Source organism: Sardina pilchardus, chromosome 20 (genome assembly GCF_963854185.1).
Source record: "Sardina pilchardus chromosome 20, fSarPil1.1, whole genome shotgun sequence".
NCBI lineage: Eukaryota > Metazoa > Chordata > Actinopteri > Clupeiformes > Clupeidae > Sardina > Sardina pilchardus.
In genome coordinates, this window is record NC_085013.1 from 12,225,017 (window position 1) to 12,243,031 (window position 18,015).

General features: G+C 47.0%; 1 protein-coding gene across 3 annotated transcripts in view; it reads right to left on the bottom strand.

The window, feature by feature from the left end:
• asap2a (ArfGAP with SH3 domain, ankyrin repeat and PH domain 2a) overlaps positions 1-17,740 on the bottom strand; it is a 54,256-nt gene extending 36,516 nt beyond the window's left edge. For all 3 annotated transcript variants that reach the window (XM_062522959.1, XM_062522960.1, XM_062522958.1), the window contains exons 1-2: positions 17,209-17,740; positions 2,530-2,602 (exon numbers count right to left, since the gene is read on the bottom strand). In XM_062522959.1, the coding sequence (XP_062378943.1) occupies positions 2,530-2,602; positions 17,209-17,334 (199 nt within the window). In that variant the 5' untranslated portion in view covers positions 17,335-17,740. The remainder of the gene's footprint in view (positions 1-2,529; positions 2,603-17,208) is intronic.
• Between the last annotated feature and the right edge of the window lie 275 nt (positions 17,741-18,015).

Here is an 18,015-nt window from a genome sequence, read left to right on the forward strand (position 1 = left end):
GGACTTGGGCGAATATCTTCTGCCTGAGGTCATTTTCACTGAGGGAATAACCAGGTTCGTGGAATATGGGGCCAGAGCCTCTCCGTCTCGGGGGTTAGATGAAGCTCTCTATGAAAGGGCTCTAGCTGGAGAGATTCATATTCTAATCTCAATTCTAACCCCACCCCCCCCCCCCCGCCCAATCGCCCCTCAGCCCTAGACGCTTCACATTATTTAAAAACCACGTTCCTGCTTTCTGTCAGCCTTGTTCAGAAAATGATCCAGATTGTTGGTGTAAGTCCAAAAAGCCTCTTACTGAAAGTGCTTAGCAGCTTAATATGGTTTTAAAGGATTTCTGTCATTTGTTTCAGGGTCATATGTGGTCAATGTGTCCGGAGCCAAATGCAGAGTGACTCCTTGAAATTGACCACACAGGTATTGGCATCGCGGGCGTCCGCGGGGACATACAGTGTTTTGTTTGAGTGGACACTTAGTCCATTCAGCCCAGCGACCTCCCCCATCCCCGCCGTCCCAACACACACACACACACACACACACACAGAGAGTAAACAGTGCAGTCTGCTCTGTGTGCTTAATGGCACAGCTCCGCCATCACCATCACAGCCAGCACCTGTTGGACACAACATCAAGGTCGTCGTCTGAGCGAACACACACAGGCTACTGATAACATGTAGGAAACGGCTGACTGGAAATCCCTCTGCCATCATTCTTTTCTGTTGACTAACTCTCCCCATTTTTCCTGTTATCTCTTGGGGGGGGGGGGGGGGTCCTCTATCCATAGTGTTTGTAGCACTTCATCAACCGCTAAAATAAGATCTGAATATGTCCAAACTGTATGTTGATGAACATAGCCTCCTGATTAAGAATCTGGAAAGGGTCACAAAAATGCTAATGGATTAAATGTACAGGCCTGACTGGACATATTAAACCAATCCCCATCATGGGAGTGAGTGGCTTTACTGGAAGCTAATGTAGATAGCTCCTGCTCCTGGGGAGAAGGAGAGGACAGGAGAGAGGAGAGGAGAGGAGAGAGGGAGGCAGCCAGGAGAGAGGCAGGGAGGCAGGAGGCAGCAGCAGGGAGGCTGGGAACCTCATCAGAACAAAAGCTGGAGAGGGGAGGAGGCGAAAGCGACTCCCCCCATGGCTGCTTCCGAGACACACACACACACACACACACACACACACAGGGTGTGCCAACCACAGCTGTCTCCTGAGGCTAGAGGACAGCTGCCCCCCCCCCCCCCCCCCCTTGAACAGAGGTAGCAGTGTTCCTGAAAAAAGAGGGGGCAGCTTAGCCGAGCACCAACCCTCCTCAGACACACAGACACACACACAGACGCACACACACACACACACACACACACACACACACACATACATACACACACTGGTGTGCCCTGTCAGGAGGCTGAGTCCCTGTAATCATGCTGGGCTGTCACAGCCGGAGAGACTCAGCATTGTGACGAGATTCACAGCCCCACTCACACAGGCCAGCAACTTCATCTCTCTCTCCCTCTTTCTCTCTCTCTCTCTCTCCCTCCCTCCCTCTCCCTCCCTCTCTCCTTTCGCTCCCTGCTCCCTCAGCTTCTCCTCTCTCTGTTCTGTTCCCCTGCAGTGTGCCTTTCCTCTACCCCAGACAGGCAGGAGGAACTCATAACACAACAGAGAGACACTGACAGAACGCAGATTTGTTTTCTGGCCACACTGCAGCACGGCACTCTGGCCTACATGCAAGCAATCACAACTCCGGAGAAAGTTTTGGAAAACACACCCTTGAGCCGCGGAGACTGATCTCCATGTCCATCCCAGTGAGAACCAGTGAAAGCCAGTCTTAACGATCATGTACATTCTCTTCTCTCGCACATAGATTACACTTGAGCTTCAAGAACAGATGGACGTCGACAGCAAGCTCATAAATCTGCTGACCAGACCAAAGCTCCAGCCCCATCCCTCTCCCGCACTCCCATGCACATTAGAGCTGCAACAATTCATCAATTACTCCATTAGTGGCCAAAAATGAGCTTGGCAATCGGTTTGTGCCATTTCTTTGAGGAAAATACCTGAACATTCTGATTGCAGCTTTCTAAACTTGAATATTTCAGCTTGACTTACTTTAACAGTAAGCCAAGTATTTTTGACATGTGGACAAAACAAGTTATCTGAGGACATGATCTCAGGCTTTGAGAAACACTGATTTGCAATTTTCACCATTTCCTGACATCTTATTGATCAAACAACTAATCGATTAATTCATAAAATAATCAACAGATAAACCGACTATGAAAACACTTATTTCCTCCACCCGAATGCACATGCCCCCATGGAAAGCGCAGGCTATTGTAGAAGTCTACTGAAGCGTAAAGCCAGTGGGCTAAACCCACAGGTGAAGCCTTCCACTCTGACATGTGCCTGAACGCGGTAAGCCAGATGATGCGCGAGAGAGAGTGAGTGGCGTTTTAATTGCTGGGTCACTCGGCGCTGGCTAAAGACGAGGCCGCAGAGCGATCGCGGGGATTAGTGTGCACTCACCCAGACCAGAGGTGTAGATGGCCTTGACTGACTTCTTCATCTTGTAGAGCACGCTGCGGTCCACATCCAGTGCCTGAGAGAGAGAGAGAGAGAGAGAGAGAGAGAGAGAGAGAGAGGAATGGAATTAATAACATGTCAGGGCAAATTGTTTTTCTTTTATATATATATATATATATAGCCGGATGCATATCTAAAACAGTCTGATGGCCCTCAAGGGTAAAGCTGAATGAATGAATAAGTCCTGCAGCTGCACTATCAGCACGGGTGATCTAACATTTCTGCGCTCTTAAGTTTCCCTCTTCTCCCAAGACTTCCATCTGCCGCTGAGACATGGTAGCAGCAGGTGCTTATGTGTGTGTGTGTGTGTGTGTGTGTGTGTGTGTGTGTGTGTGTGTGTGTGTGCAGGGGCAGCCTCCCACTTGTCTGCAGGTGATTCATTATTCAGGACTCTTTCCTAAAAATAGGCACACACACACACACACACACACACACACACACAAATGCACTCTCTCTCTCTCTCTCTCTCACACACACACAAAGCCCTCAGCTGGGAGAGAGGAAGCTGGCGGGAGGGCGGCTGCTTCTTTCAAAGCTACCAGAGCACACATGTCAGACTGGGAGAGGGAGAGCGAGAGACAGCAAGAGGAAAAAGAGAGAGAAAGAGTCAGAGAGAGAGGGAGAGAGAGAGGGAGAGAGGGAGAGAGAGAGAGTGAGAGCGAGAGCACCATACCCTTTCCTCATCCTCCATTTGTTTCTGTGAGGCTACTGTTCTTTGGCGCCCATGTCTCTGGACACGCTCGCTCGCTCAAAGCTGCAACACAAGTCCGGACAATGAGCTGCTGTTCTGGCCAAGACGGCCTTCCCTCATGCTAGCGCTCACCAACACCCATCGTCTCTGTCAGACGACACTTTAGACGTTTAGACACTAGTCTCTCCCCCTGCCGATGAGGGAGGGGGCTCCTGTACAAACGGCCTCAGGCAGAGCGAACCTCATTCATTTCCCTAAACAGAGACTCCATGCTACTGGTGTTACAAGTGGCGTAGCTTAGAACAACATACAGTGAAACCGCGTCATTAAAAGGGATTTGGGATGATCCCTTAAGCAGTGACTGAGATATGTCCCGAATATGACTAAAGGTTTTCTTTCATTTTGGTTCAACTCTGCACAGTGTGTGGCACAATTTCAGGGATGGTTGACTGTTTTCAATACCAGGGGGGCTATAACGCTCAAGGTTGGATGATGGTGAATGTTTGCACGGTGGATGAGATTCAAAGAGGCCTAACTCTCGGAGGGGCTCTTGAACAATATTGACTTGAAGAGCATTATGACTTTTCTAAAGGAGTTCCCCTTTTAGACCTAAAGAGGCACTAAAAAAAAAGAGTTAAACTCCTTTCCTGATTTCTTAACTCCACTCATTATGCCATTGTTGTGTGTGAAACAATGACATAAAACAAAGCCTTTCCATTCAGTCAAAACTGTTTGCACAATGCTGTGGGCTGACCTGAACTTGACCCCCTGAGCAGCCAATGGGGCATTAAAGCTGACGTCTTGCCTGAATGGCTAGCTTGTGCGAAAAACCTCATTTTCACTTTCTCGACACCTTTTTCCCAGCAGCAGCAGCAGCGCGTTGGGAATTGACTCAAACCCTCTAGTCAGCAAAGACTATTGCAGATTTCCTAGTAGTGTGGTATTACACAAGGGCCAAAAAAATAACACCACTCCAAAAAAAGCCTGAGAGTTAGCACAAGAAGAAAAATATTATCTTCCACGTCCTGCGCTGATCGCAGCTTCAGCAGACCCAACAAAGCACCATTCTTCCAGATCTTTCCCAACTACAGCTGAACGAGGAAGAGCAAACATCCCTGCTAGCTAGCTCACCACTTCAGAGTTGGCTTCTATCTTTGATGGCTCAATGGAATCACTGCAGCAGCCTATAAAAGATAGAACATCAACAGGCAGTGTGAGCTTAAACACCACTTAGCCAACATTTTCACTCAATTCCTTGTGGCTTACAGACCTGACATCAAATGGCAGCACTATTATGCCACATTCACAACCTCTGAGGCTCAGCCTCACGACACAAGCCAAGTCTCAGTGTGTGGTGCAAGATAAAAAGCCAAGTGAATATTGAATGTGGCGCTCTTTAATATGCAACTCGCAGAAAAACACCCATCGTTTCATTAACTCTGACAACAATGCTACGCTGAACACGGACGGAAAATCTAGTATGAGATCTCTTTTTAATTAAGATGAAAAGGAGTCACTTCTTAGCGCAGCACTGAAATAACAGGCATAGTGGTGAAGTCAAGCCAGAGAATGAGTGCATCTACAGGCACCCCATGAACGTAATAATAACATTGCAGACAGCCATATCTACCTCTAGTATCACATTAAAGTCTAATGTTTGGCTCATTATCTCGCCTTCGGGTGCTCGAGAGCAACCTGATCCTCCAGCATTACCAGTGATATGTTATCTGGCCTGAGGTAGATCCTTTCATAATGATGTCCTAAAAGCCTTTTTTGTCCACGCTGCATCTGAGCAAACCGAATCAATGGCTTTAAAATCTCCCTCATTGATTTCATTTGCAGAGCGCAGGACTCTTCCCCAGTCGAATTACGGCGGCTGGTCTCTGGCAGGAGGCCACTGGACCGTGTGACGCTACTGAAAATGTTATCCACTCAGGCGGAGATGTGATGGGAGGGGGGTCTACACACGTTCGCAACAAGTCTGCGGCCATTTTCAGTTGGTTACCTAATCAAGCGTCCACTGCAGACCGGGATTTTTTCCCATTACCGTAAGTAATTCAAGTAATTTAATAGCAAACCACGGTTTATCTTCATTTGGCAAGCAAACGTTTCTTTAAAATGACATTCAAAATGGGGGCACTGTTTTCTTTGCTACCGAGTTCTACGTGGGTTGACCCCTTCTCCGTAGACAATGGGCCTTTTTTTTTCTCCTCCCGTGGTGCCTCTGGTAGGGAATGGGGGAGTGAATGGGAGTGGCAGCTGTGGTTTCTTTAAATCTGTCCCTTGTCATAACACCGACAGTAAATCATGTGGATACCAGACGGTGACCTCTCCGCCTCGGGCAGAGCCGCGGAGGAGGACACGTCCAGCCACTCGGGTCTCAAATCCACAGGCTCGCTGTGTGTCCACAGCCTCAATGGGTTTTGTGGTTTATCAGGTCCTTACAGGAGGGTGAGGATTGGGCAGGGATTGAGGTTGAGGGCCAACAGAAGTGCTTTGGGCCAGCATTTTGAGTGTGGTTAAGGCTGGCTAATCCATCTTTAAAACCACCCAGAAAAGTAATTAGATTTTTTCACAGTCCCAATAAGGGGGCTTTATCCATAAAAGAGAAAGAAATTGCAGTTCACCTATAAACAGTTTGAACTGTCTGATTAACTGGGGTATGATATGTGCGTACAGTAACACATCTCAAAACAAATCTGGATCAATCACACATCTTGAAATCTATCTGCTTTTAGAACACCTCTGGTGAGTCATTCAGACTGGTGCCGCAAGCTGCAGACTAGCAAACACTGCCCCTTTTGACATGAATCAGCAGTAGTGTGATAGGCCTACATTAACACTCAGCACCCTGAATCATCGGATTCACCCGGCAGTGTGTTAAGTGCTAACATAGTGCTATTCAGACAGCCCTCACTTGCTCAGGCAGGTTCATTCTCACACACTCGGACACACACACAGCTTAAAGCTGCCGTGTCAGGAGATCGGCGACGGGAGGGCTATAAAACAGACCCGATGACAGCCTTGCTCCCTCGCTTTCACTCCATCTTTTCTTCCCTCGCTCCTGCTCTCTCACCCCATCTCTTCCTCATTCACTCCATCTCTTCTTCCCTCGCTCCCTCTCTCACTCCATCTCTTCCTCACTCGCTCTCCCCTTTTACGCGCTCATCTTTCTCAATCGCAGCCGTTGCAGGGGTCAGGGTTCAGCCTCTCGACTGAATTGGACCCTTCTTCCCGGCGCCTTTGAAGGCACTGATCTAATATTAGAAGTTTCATCCGAAATGAAAAAGCAAAGAGGGGGTGCTGGCTCCACAAATGGCCCCACAGTGTTTTAGTGCTGACATCCCACAGACACTCAACACAGGAAAGCTTTCTGCTAAATGACTAATAAGGGTCGGTGTGTATGACCATGCGTGCGTGTGTGTGTGTGTGTGTGTGAGCGCGTGTGTACATGCATGCGTGTATATAACAGTCACTATAGACCATGTTCCTGCTATCCTACACATACTGTCCTGATGACTGTACAGTACAGCATGAGTAAGAGTACGGTAATGTGCTGCTCTTGATTGTGATGAATGTGCGTTTTGGAGCTCTAACACATGACATCAGGCACCATCTGCCCCTCCGCCATCGCAAGCCAATTCCTACAAGGCTGCCAGGCAACCACTGGGGTGAGTGTGACGGTTTGTGTGTGTGAGTGTGTGTCACTGTATACTCCCAGGGACATGGGGAGAAGACTGGGTTTCACGGCAAAATCGTTCCAACATCTTGACGAGATTTACAATACACTGATGAGGGTTACAACCATCACAGCAGATGTTTCAAAATATCAAACTGGGAACAGATCCTTTGCGAAGATAGAGATAAACAAAGAAGTGCATGCAATGAGGTGGCACTGTTGTGAGCCAAGTCACAGTTTCGAAAAACAATGTGTGCTGAAATGGCGGCTTGCAATCTTACCATGATGACGGCTCTGTTAAATGAAACCCAAAAGACCATAATCACTATTTTTCCAATTTTAGAGGCAAAATCATAAACTTCTGGACACCTAATTCCCCTAGAAAACACATCTACCGTGCATGGCCAGAGGCCACCCCAACTCCATACTTTCATCCAGCCCCACAAAACCCCTCACACCCCACCATAGGTGGCTAAAGATTGTCCAAACTTGCCACAAATCCAACAATGGCTGACCAGAGCGAGTTCTGCATCTGCCGTCTGGCACCGGCTTAGGGGCCAAGACAGTCCAGGTCTAAGAATTAAAGCACTTGCCCTGGATAATCGTGGGGTATTAAAGTAAACAACACAGCCAGAAATTAGCCAAAGAGGGTCATTCATATTACATGAGCTCCCTCCGTTGTAGCCCCCCTTTGAGATTTGGAGCGCAGTGTGAGCGCGTCCTCGTTAATCCTTCGGGGCAATAGTGTTTAAAAAGATGATTGGAAGAGGGACTTAGAGAAACAAGTGATTTCACCAGCAAGGTTTGTTTAACGGCGAGATAAGACACGGCCAGAGCGTTATCTGCGTTGTTCCTGCGCTCGAGCGTCACAAAAAACTGCCGAGGTCACATTGACACGGTATCTGCTCGGTGTCTCACAACAATGACATCATGCCCAGTTGTTGGAAGGAAGATCTGGGGGGAAGCCTGTTGTTCCGCAACGGGTAATAACTCATCAAAACAAAACAAAAAAATCGGAGCTCCAGGCAAGGATGTGAGCTGGAGGGCTCGATAAAGATCTGGGATTCTGCTGCGGCTTTCCCACTAAGGAGGGGAGGCGGCGGCGGGCGAGTGTCCGATGGAGGCAGGCAGGGCTTGATCTCCGTGCCCCGGCCAAATAAAGGGATTCCTGAGCGACCGCGGCCACAAGGATCAGCGATGACCCCCGGCCTCATTGTTCTGCCCGTGCAACTATTTGATGACGCCATGTCTACTAGTGCTGTGCTGTGCTGTGCACCCACACACACACACACACACACACACACATACACTCACACACACACACACAGATACACCCCCTCCCTTCCACCCTCAGGCTGAGAAAACAAAGCGATTTTGCCGGGATGCATTTTTGGGGGAAGCAGGGGGAAGAGGGGGGGTGGAGGGAGGGGAGGGGTGGGGTGAGGGGGGATACCGCTCTCAATCTGTGGCGGAGCTCTTCAGTCGCTCTCCTCCAACTCCCTCTCCCTCAGCAGCAAAGCATCATGGGAGGGCAGACCAAAAAACAAATGCCTGGCTCCCGTCTGGTGTCGCGCAGCTACATGGCCTCTTTGATCCTCAGCTCTCCCAATAGAATATAATGAAGGACAGAAGGAGAGAGACAGATACAACAGAGACTGGAGCAGACAAATAGAGGGTGTGGCATTGAATAAGAGACAGAGTGGCTTCAACAGCTATAAAAATGAAGCAGAAGAGAGACAAGAAGAACAAAAAATTAAAAAAAAGACAAAAGAGGGAGAGAGAAAGAGAGAGAAAGAAAGAGAGAGAAAAGAAGTGAAAGGGACCCCCTTGAGTCCACCGTGGCACACATTCTGAACCTGTGCCAAAGGGAGCCAGTCCAGGACACAACAATTATCCAACGCGGTCGGGAGCGAGCTGATTACAATCCCACTGTTTTTTTTCACCGTACCGGGGGCACCCAGATGTTGTGGCTCAGAGCAAAACAAACGGCCCTGAACGGGAGCGAGCACCAAGCCGGGCCTCTGCCGCCGGGACTGGGCGTGGTGCGCCGGCGTTATGTGACACCATTGTGCTCCATGTTCAGAGCATTTTAAATGCTTCACACATGGGAGAGGGGGGGGGGAGAAACAGGGGGTCTACACTGTTCACACAACCCCTGTGGCAAACTGTAAATGCTTGCTTAGCTTAGTAGTGTGTGTGTGTGTGTGTGTGTGTGTGTGTGCGCGCACGCACGCACACACGCATGTGTGTTTGTGTCTGTGTGGTCCCTGCCAGAAGGCAAACTGAGACCGTTTAACTAACTGTCTCTTAAAACACCAGTCATGCCACTGAGCTGTCGCAGGCTCATATCCATGTGGAAACAGAAACAAAAACGTGCACACAATACGTCAGCAACACAGACCTAATCTCCAAAAAATTTGAACACTGATAACAAACAACAATATGAATCCAATATGTGCTTGTGTCAAAACCAACAGTCCCTTCCAATGGTGTTCTCCACACTGTAGCATTGTAGATGGAATGCCAGTTCCTCATTTGCTCTAATGAGGAATTGGGAAAATGGTTTCCTTTAACCATATAGAATATATATGTCCAAAGGAATGTGCCCCAACAGCAGAAAGCAGAACCATCTCAGCAAGCATCTGTGCCACAGCTGTAAGGGGTTTGAGACTTCAGCCCTTTGAAATTCTACATGAAAGTTTAGTTTGTTGTCATTTTTTCACCCAAATTGTCTTTCTTTCTACACTCCTACGCTTCGTTCCTCTGTTGCCATGAGAAGGTTCCAGCAATGAATGCATGCAGTTGTAATTTAGCGTCATTTAAGTCTGCTGCTATATCAGGGCAGCCTAACCAGATTATTCAACGTTGTTCTGAAAACTCGATTAGCTTTTACTGAATAACGGCCCATCAAGCCAAGTGGAATTACAGATGGGGGTGGGGGGTGGGGTGCAAACTGTGGCTGGACTCCCACTGACTTTGCCTGTCCTGTTGAAGGGGCCATCAGCTAGAGCCGTCATCCCCCGTGACTGACCCCAGCGCATGCGAGAAAAGGCACCAATATAACCATTTGCTGGTAATGAATTCCATCATGAACCGCAGCTGAAATGTTAGTCATTTTATCCAGCAGATGAGGTACGCGTGTTCAACTGGTCAGTTTTGAAGGAGAACTTTAGTTTGTTTTTTGTGAATGTATGTGAGGATATTGTTGTCACACGGTCACCTAGAGTTTACATTAATAAATGTTGTGCATCAATTATCAATTATGAATCAGTCGTGCAACTTTGTGTGTTTGTGTGTGTGTGTGTGTGTGTGTGTGTGTGTGTGTGTGTGTGTGCGTGTACTACACATTCTGAGATATGTGGCTGAGGACAGCGGCCCCATTAATGTAACTGCTATTGCTAAGGCACTAGTCTTCTCTAATGGACCTGATTGTATCTAGAGTCTGCCATTTGAATGAAAAGCAGCAGCGTCCTGGGCCATTCTACCCCCACTTACCCCTCGGGCCTCTATAACACAGGCATCCACATGTGGGAGAGAAAGGGAGAGGGAGATCAACTGAGAACATGCAGAGACTCAATAATAGCATCGTCTAAGATCATCTTCCACAGGTAGAGTGGTGAAGGAAGCAATGCCAGGACTCCCTAGTGAAAGTGGTGGAGTGGCTGGGGAGGGGGAGGGGTTGAAGAGGATGGGCACGTGGCTCAAAGCAGTTCTTAGCTCCACTGACAACAGAACAACAGAGGAGGAAAAGGCTGCAACTCATTGAAAACATCTGACTCACTCATAGAGAGAGAGAGAGAGAGACTACACTGCCACACTACACAGCATAGTAAAACAATAACTCATTTCAGAGTAGCAGAAGTGAGCTGTCCTACGTTTGTCCTACATTTCCCCAAATAGTGCAGTTATGCCATTCAATTGGGTTCACGTGTGTTTGACAAGTGTAATTTGACAATGAACTAATTTTCATATATGCCCATAGCATGTTTGCTAATGTGTGTGTGTGTTTCACGCCAAAATCTGGAAGAACCAGCAGCAACACTGACCTCCCAAAGGATCACAGGCACTGACGTGTGAATGCAACAAACAAACACCCCCCCCCCCTCCCTTGGAGAGTGTAGTTGGTATGTGTGTGTGTCTTTGTATGTGTGTGTTTCTGAAACTCTATAGGTGACCCACACACACACAAACACACACACATTATTTACATGTCTGTGAGGAAACTGATATCTCACTTCACTTTAAAATTGGACAATGTGTGAGTGTGTGAGTGTGAGTGCGTGTGTGCTTCCCTGGTTCTCAACAGTCAATAACAAAGACTGCATTGTGGAGACTGCATTAGGATAGAGATAGTGCTGCATGCCCATCTGAGCACACACACACACACACACACACACACACACACACACACACACTCCAGGGTTGGAGCTCCTCTGTGGGACTGCTGAGGCAGTCACCACCTGCCAGTGCCAGTAATCACACTTTGCCGTGTCTTTAATTGAAGTAATTAACCCACTTGAGAAAACAAACTCTCGTTTGAATCCGAATGCCAGACGGCCTTCTCCCGGTGTCCCTTCCTGTGTACCCCCGTTTCGCTACCATGCGTCAAAACATCGCCCCCTCCTCCTCCTCCTTCTCCTCTTCTTCCCAGGCTTGCTGGAGGCTCCCATTTCATCCCCAACAGGAAGGCCTTTTGCCAGGTCTGTGGCCACTTCAAAGAGACCCACTGGTTTTTATGTCCTGGAGGGGGCTGTCTTCATTGAGGGCCATCTGAGAGCAGGTCCCTCCACCCTCCCCCGCGGTGACCCATATTCAAGAGCCTCGACTTCCAGACTCCGCTCCCCTGTCCGGCATCTTCTCCATGGAGATGACCCCTGGGCCACAGCAACCCAAATACTTTTGAATTGGGGAGGGGGGGGGGCTACTGACCAACTTCTGGTTCACCACGCAACGCCTGGCAGTGATAAGGTAATCTAAAATCATGCTCTAAACAGACATGGGGAACATCTGGGACATACTACAGAAGGGGTGGAATGGTGTTGACCAGGAAATTGGTGATGATGTCTTGGAATGATGATCAACATATCAAAAAGACTGCAATAGAGAAAGAGAGAGATATAATAAAACAACAAAGAATGAAAAACAGAGTGACAGAATAGGCGAGGTCCTCCACAACATAACCTGTTCAACCAGAAAGGCCAGCCAAGGGAGGCCAAGCTGAGTGACACATAATAAATGCCCTACAAGCTGGTTCCTCTGTAAGGACGGCAACTGGCGATGAGACCAGCATGGAATTCCATGTCAAGAAAACCTTTTATCAGCCTCTCAGGAGAATGCCTAGAGGGTAGGCCGGTCCACTTGCTGTTAGACCCTTAGCTTTTTACAGACTTCTTCCAAAACTACTCCTGCATGAGTCTTGTAAACAGCAGGAGACTGATGAAAACAATCCCATGCGTGAGTTAATGAAAACCTTGTTGAGACGTCAGACACAATATGTCCGAAAAGCCTCCCAGAGCAGCCTGTGCAACATCTGAATGTGCACTTTGATGGAGGCGGAATGATCTGGAATGTATGAGAGATAGGAGTTGGCTGCCAGATCTAGGGTCCCGCTAGCCTCAGCTGGAAAAGATCAGAGAGAAATGAAGCGTCTACAGAAAACGTGGACTTCATGTTTTTAAAAAGCATGGGAGCCTCAGTTGGCGACTCCTTTGAAGTCCTTCAGCACTCTGATTACTTTTCAGGATCTGATCCAACTGAAGTCCTGCAACGTGACAGGCCCGGTAATATGGGCTTTCAACTGCATTAAATATTCAGGTGTTATTTAAAAATAGCCTGCCTGTCCAAACTAAGGTCAACGTTGATAAAGATGTACCACAATGCATCTTCACTGTATGGCACAAAGGCCAAAACGTTTGCAAGTCAGGTAGGTAGGTTAAAAGACCACATATACTGTATATATGGTTTGGTTGTTAAAAAAAAAATTATCCGCGTTTTCACTGACTGCCTAGCATTTCTGAATAAAGGTTTTAAGCTGTGAAAGTTTGGCATGTAGGAATATAAATATTTTGACTATATATTCCATGCCAAATTTCAATGAACAGTCCATGACAATGAGGAGGCCAAAGGTAAGCTGGGAACCTTCGTCTCTCCCTCTTTGAGGGAGCAACAACAAATCAATGAGGGAGTTCATTAATGAAGAGCCAAGTCTTGACAGCCAACAATGGCCTCGCAGAAGGAGTTGTCCCTGGCAATCTGTGACCGACCCCCTGATGGAGGGCCTCCTTGCTCCCATTAACACTTGCTGAACAAAGGCCAGTGGCCTCCTGACCCCTCTCCGATCAATGCCCCCCGCTTCGCCCAATTAATGGGATTTCCTCACGCGGACCATTCTCATGGGCTACCTCGAGTCGCCAGGGGGGGTCCAGTAGCCCCAGTGCAGGGACCACGACAGGCATGGAAAGGGGCAGGAATGCGGGCCCCAAATCCACTGAGACAGGACCATGACCTTACCCCTCCCTTTCCCTTTTCTACCCCTTGTTCCTGCAGAGGAGCACCCTTAGTTTTTTGGGATGTCTGGTGTAAATAAAGGTTTCCTAAGCACAATACGACAGGAGCAATGCTAGTAGTGCTAGATACTTTAAGCATATGCTAGCACTCTCTGAAAACATGGACCTGTCTACTTTTCTTCAAGTATAATCAAACAGGCTAAAGTAGTTAGTTGTAGTCCCTGTGATATAAACTGGTAAGAACAGAAAGCCTCTTATGTGAAGAAAAGACAATCACAGTCCAAGGTGGGGGCCGTTAGTCTGGGCGTCTATCTTGTCGGACGGTGGCCCTAATGTCTTTACCCTGGGGATTGCCTCTGGACTCCTAATCTCCATTTCGGGAAAACTTCCCTCCCTGCTGCCACCTGTTCCTGAGCACAGCTGTGCCTGGGTCCTTCCTGGGTCAACCCATCCAGTGAATCCTCCCATCAACACCGGCAGCAGTAGTCCACAGAATCATGCCGCCTCCCTGGAACTGCCTCTCAGTCACTTTGGATGATGGCCACAACACATGGAGGTCGGCTGTCTGGCCCATCATCCTTGCCTTGCCTTAGGGTATCACAGAACATCAGCAGACAAGGAGAGTGGTTCTCTCTTCATTTTGACTCATTAGCTGCGCTGCAGGTAGAATTTGGCATGCCCATCCCAGCTTTGATCATTAAGAAGCGGCTCTGTTTTGATGAAGGTTTAGCTGGGCATTAAGAGAGATCAGAAGGGCACAAGTAGAGCTGGGGACACTGATTTACTGCCATCTCTGGAGTCTGCTTTAAGACTATGATTTTAAAGCAATATACTACAAGCACACCTCGACACATCTCTGGTCAATGTCGAGACCGTTCAAGCACTGTGCTAAAAGTGGCTTAAGCTGGAGAACCTGTTGAGTGCATGTAAACTGTGCCTAGAGAGCAGAGTCCTCCAAACAGTATGCATGGCTGGTGCCAACAGTTGCCTTAGACGTCAGGAATGCCACAGGGATTCCCTGGATATCTGCCAATAATCTCCATGCAAAATCATGCACTCGGGCGGCGTGCATTACCAGTGCATGGCTGAAATGCCAACAAGCTGGCACAGAAGCTAAATACTGCATGTAGGAGAGACTAATGTGTGCCCAATTTGAATTTTTCATACACGACACTGGAAAGGAACTATATTTATACTTCGAAGAGCCTAAAAATATCAGGTCTGAGAGAAAAGTGAGCTAGAGAAAGGAAGCAGGGCCTCAAGAGGTTGGCCTTTCACTCTCTCAGGGACAGACAGAGGAAACAGAGGGACTCTGGGATTGTCTGTAGATTCTACTTTAGACCAGACAGACTAAAAAAAAACACAACAATGAAAAACAAAACAAACACTCTTATAGAGTCAATTAACAGGCAACTGTGCAAATGCAAAGATGCTCTTGTGTATCTTATTTGCTTAACGGCTTAAAAAAAAAACCAGGTATACAAGATGTACACTATCACTGGAGTAATCATGCAGCCATTACTTCAGTGGTTGCTGAAAATACCTCCGTCCCACTCTTTTAGCTAGTACCACAGTTTGGACTTCAGATTCGCTTTTCCTGACTTGAAAGTACATCTTCTGTGACAGGTCGCGTGATGCAGGAGAAAGCATCCTGAGCACCTGCCATTTCAGTTCGTAAAAGCCTAATTGAACAAGCGCTATTAGTGCAAAGAGCCATGAATTTTGCTGTGAGAGGGGGAAAGAGAAGGAGCGATTCCCTGGGTTTTCTCCAACTCCAGAAGAGGCACTATAAATCCCATCAACGTGCAGGGACTGATTGATTCTGATCCCCCTTCCCCTTTAATTCACCGCCAAATGACACCCGCCAACACTCTCGGGAGTTGAAGAGAAACGTATCAATACTGTTCCAAGCCATGGCACATAGAGCGCTACACATCCGACAGGTCTAGTATCATCAGCTTAGGAGCATCTCAACAAGAGCAGTGCACCAACATTGGCTTCTGCTGACTCAACTCCTTGGAGACCTTGGATTACCATTATTTTAGATAGCAGCACTGACAGTACTGCAGAGGATGACCTCAAAGAGGCTTTACTGAGTGAACAGAAATGTCACTTGTATACAGTGGGGACATAGGCAAGCAACAGTGAAAACATTTCATAAACAGAATTAGACGATTTTTTTGGTTATTTTAGTTGTCTAGTGATTTGGTTTAACAGCCACCACTTATGTAAACAAAGTCCTGAATGCGCTGAGCTTGTGTAAAAATAACTGCATAATAGACGATACAGCCTGTTCTATTTACACAAAACACTTTTAAGGGTCTGTAGTCCTAACAAGACCATCAGCTCCCAAATGACCTTTTCCAAAGTAGTAAACAAGAGCAATGGGTCACTGCATTCCCAAGACAAACAAGTAGTTCAGCTGGCACTGACAACTCATCCACCGACTCGGAGTGAAACTCACAACAACAGTTAAACAAATCTACGGCCAGGAGGGTTCCTTTCAGGTTGACCTAGGACTTCTAACTTAAGGCAGCTGCCTCCACACAATATGTGGAAGTGTTCACATTCCTTTCAAAGTCACAGCATCTAATTGGACCAACACATGCAGCGGTTGTCCTAATAACAATTTGCCTGTGTCTTTTTAACGCTCAGGAGGAGATGGTCACAATTAGATGTAAAAAATGGGCTTGTTTCACATTCTCTTCAACACTCAATGGGGCTTCCCAACACATATCGGGTCGTCCCGTCAATGGAGGGATTTAGGGCATGGTAACTATAACGAGTATGAACTATGAGGAATGGATTAAATGGGTTTAAAATATAATCTAAAACTGGTTTAGACTACATGTGTCAAACATTATTTCTCTCAAAAGTAGCATATTGAAATGCTATGTGTGTTCATCCAAGACAGAGAGCAGCAGATTATGTAAAAACAATGGATGAGGCTGAAGCAAAGAATGTTGAAAAAGAAAAGTAACCAGCTGCTCCTTCATTGTTACTGATGTCAGTGAAATCTGATATCTTAGATGTCACTCTAACTGAGATCTTTCTACTGCACCAAGAGTGGTTTTTAGAGAAGTTTATAAGGCTACCAGATCAATTCACCATGGACCTCAGTGATTGCCACCACAGATGGGTTATAGAAAATAAACAATGCCAATGAAGTGATGTTTATTGGGCTGATAGTTGTTTTTAAGACATTTGTAGGCTATTTAGCCTAAGACAAAATCATGATGCCAGCAGCCAGTCAGGTAGCCTAGGATATAACACACTTGAAACGTTGACAGGTGCTATACGATCAATAAAACAAAACAAATAAAACCTAAATGTGATAGTTCGCTTTTGAACAGGAAAGCATTAATAACCTACTAGTCTTACTAGCAGCTGAGAGGATGTGTAGGCTATAACTTCGAGAATGCATCTCGGCTACAGGCGAGAGTCCCTTGTATTTTCTGTGGAGGGCACAACTACATTGTGTGTGTGGGAGAGGCACTCATCAACAAAGAGTGTCTGGTTGTCTCCCTCGCTTTATGTGTGAACTAGCTTGGGTTCGCAGATGTTTTTGTCATAATACGGAATTAACACCATCAAGAAGAAACACTGCATCTAATAGCTTGCACAATCGTAAAAAAAGAAAAGAAAAGCGGAGAACGATGGTCAATCATAAATGTAGCTAATTGAGATGGAGAGAGAAAACTTGACTTGGGTATTAGCCTACAATCAGAGACAGACAGCTAACTCACCTCCTCCAAAGCAGTCACAGTATTTCTACAATGAGACATTCGCGTCGTGAAGTTTGAAGCTGTGGGCGCTTTATAGTCCTCGTTCGTTTCGGCTATGAACTCCGACACTGTGATCTGGTCCGGCATTTTATTCCCTTTAGTTTAGGTACAATTATAATGTTATTCCAGTAGAAGGCCCCCTTAAAACTTGCTTGTTCCCAAAGCAAAAAAAGTTCATAAAAGACTGCTTTGATAGAACGTCGTATTGGAAATCATAGCTGAATTCCGTCTCCAACAGTCCCTTTCCTGTTACTCAAAACGTCAACCACGAAAGATACTGAAGCCGAGTGTTGTGTGTTGGGCTATGTGTAGCTTCGCTTCTGGGATAATCCTTCTGCAGTTGCAGATATTCCTTTCAACTAGATGGACAATCGAATTGATTCAAGTTGTTGCGATGCACGGATTTCCTCCGTAGTCTCGCTCGCGCAACACAGCGGTCTTTAGGTCAAACCACCAACCCGGGAAAGCAAGCAGCAGGCAGGCAGTGCGGTTCTTCCACAGACAACAGGGCAATTCAATTGAAAGCGCAGAAAGTGATAAAATAAAGGTGGACGCGATTCAATGGAATTGCACCGACCAATGGGGTGCGACTGAAACTAGTGTAGGTCCAATCGGAGTTAACGCAAGGCGTGGTCTTTAGTGAGATTACTGTGCCAGCCACACCGGCTTCTTAAGGTGGATCACGGTTGACTGCATCATTGCGATTGGCATTCAGGTCACCATATTTTTCACTGTATGAAAATGGAGTCTAGGACATTTATTTGAGAA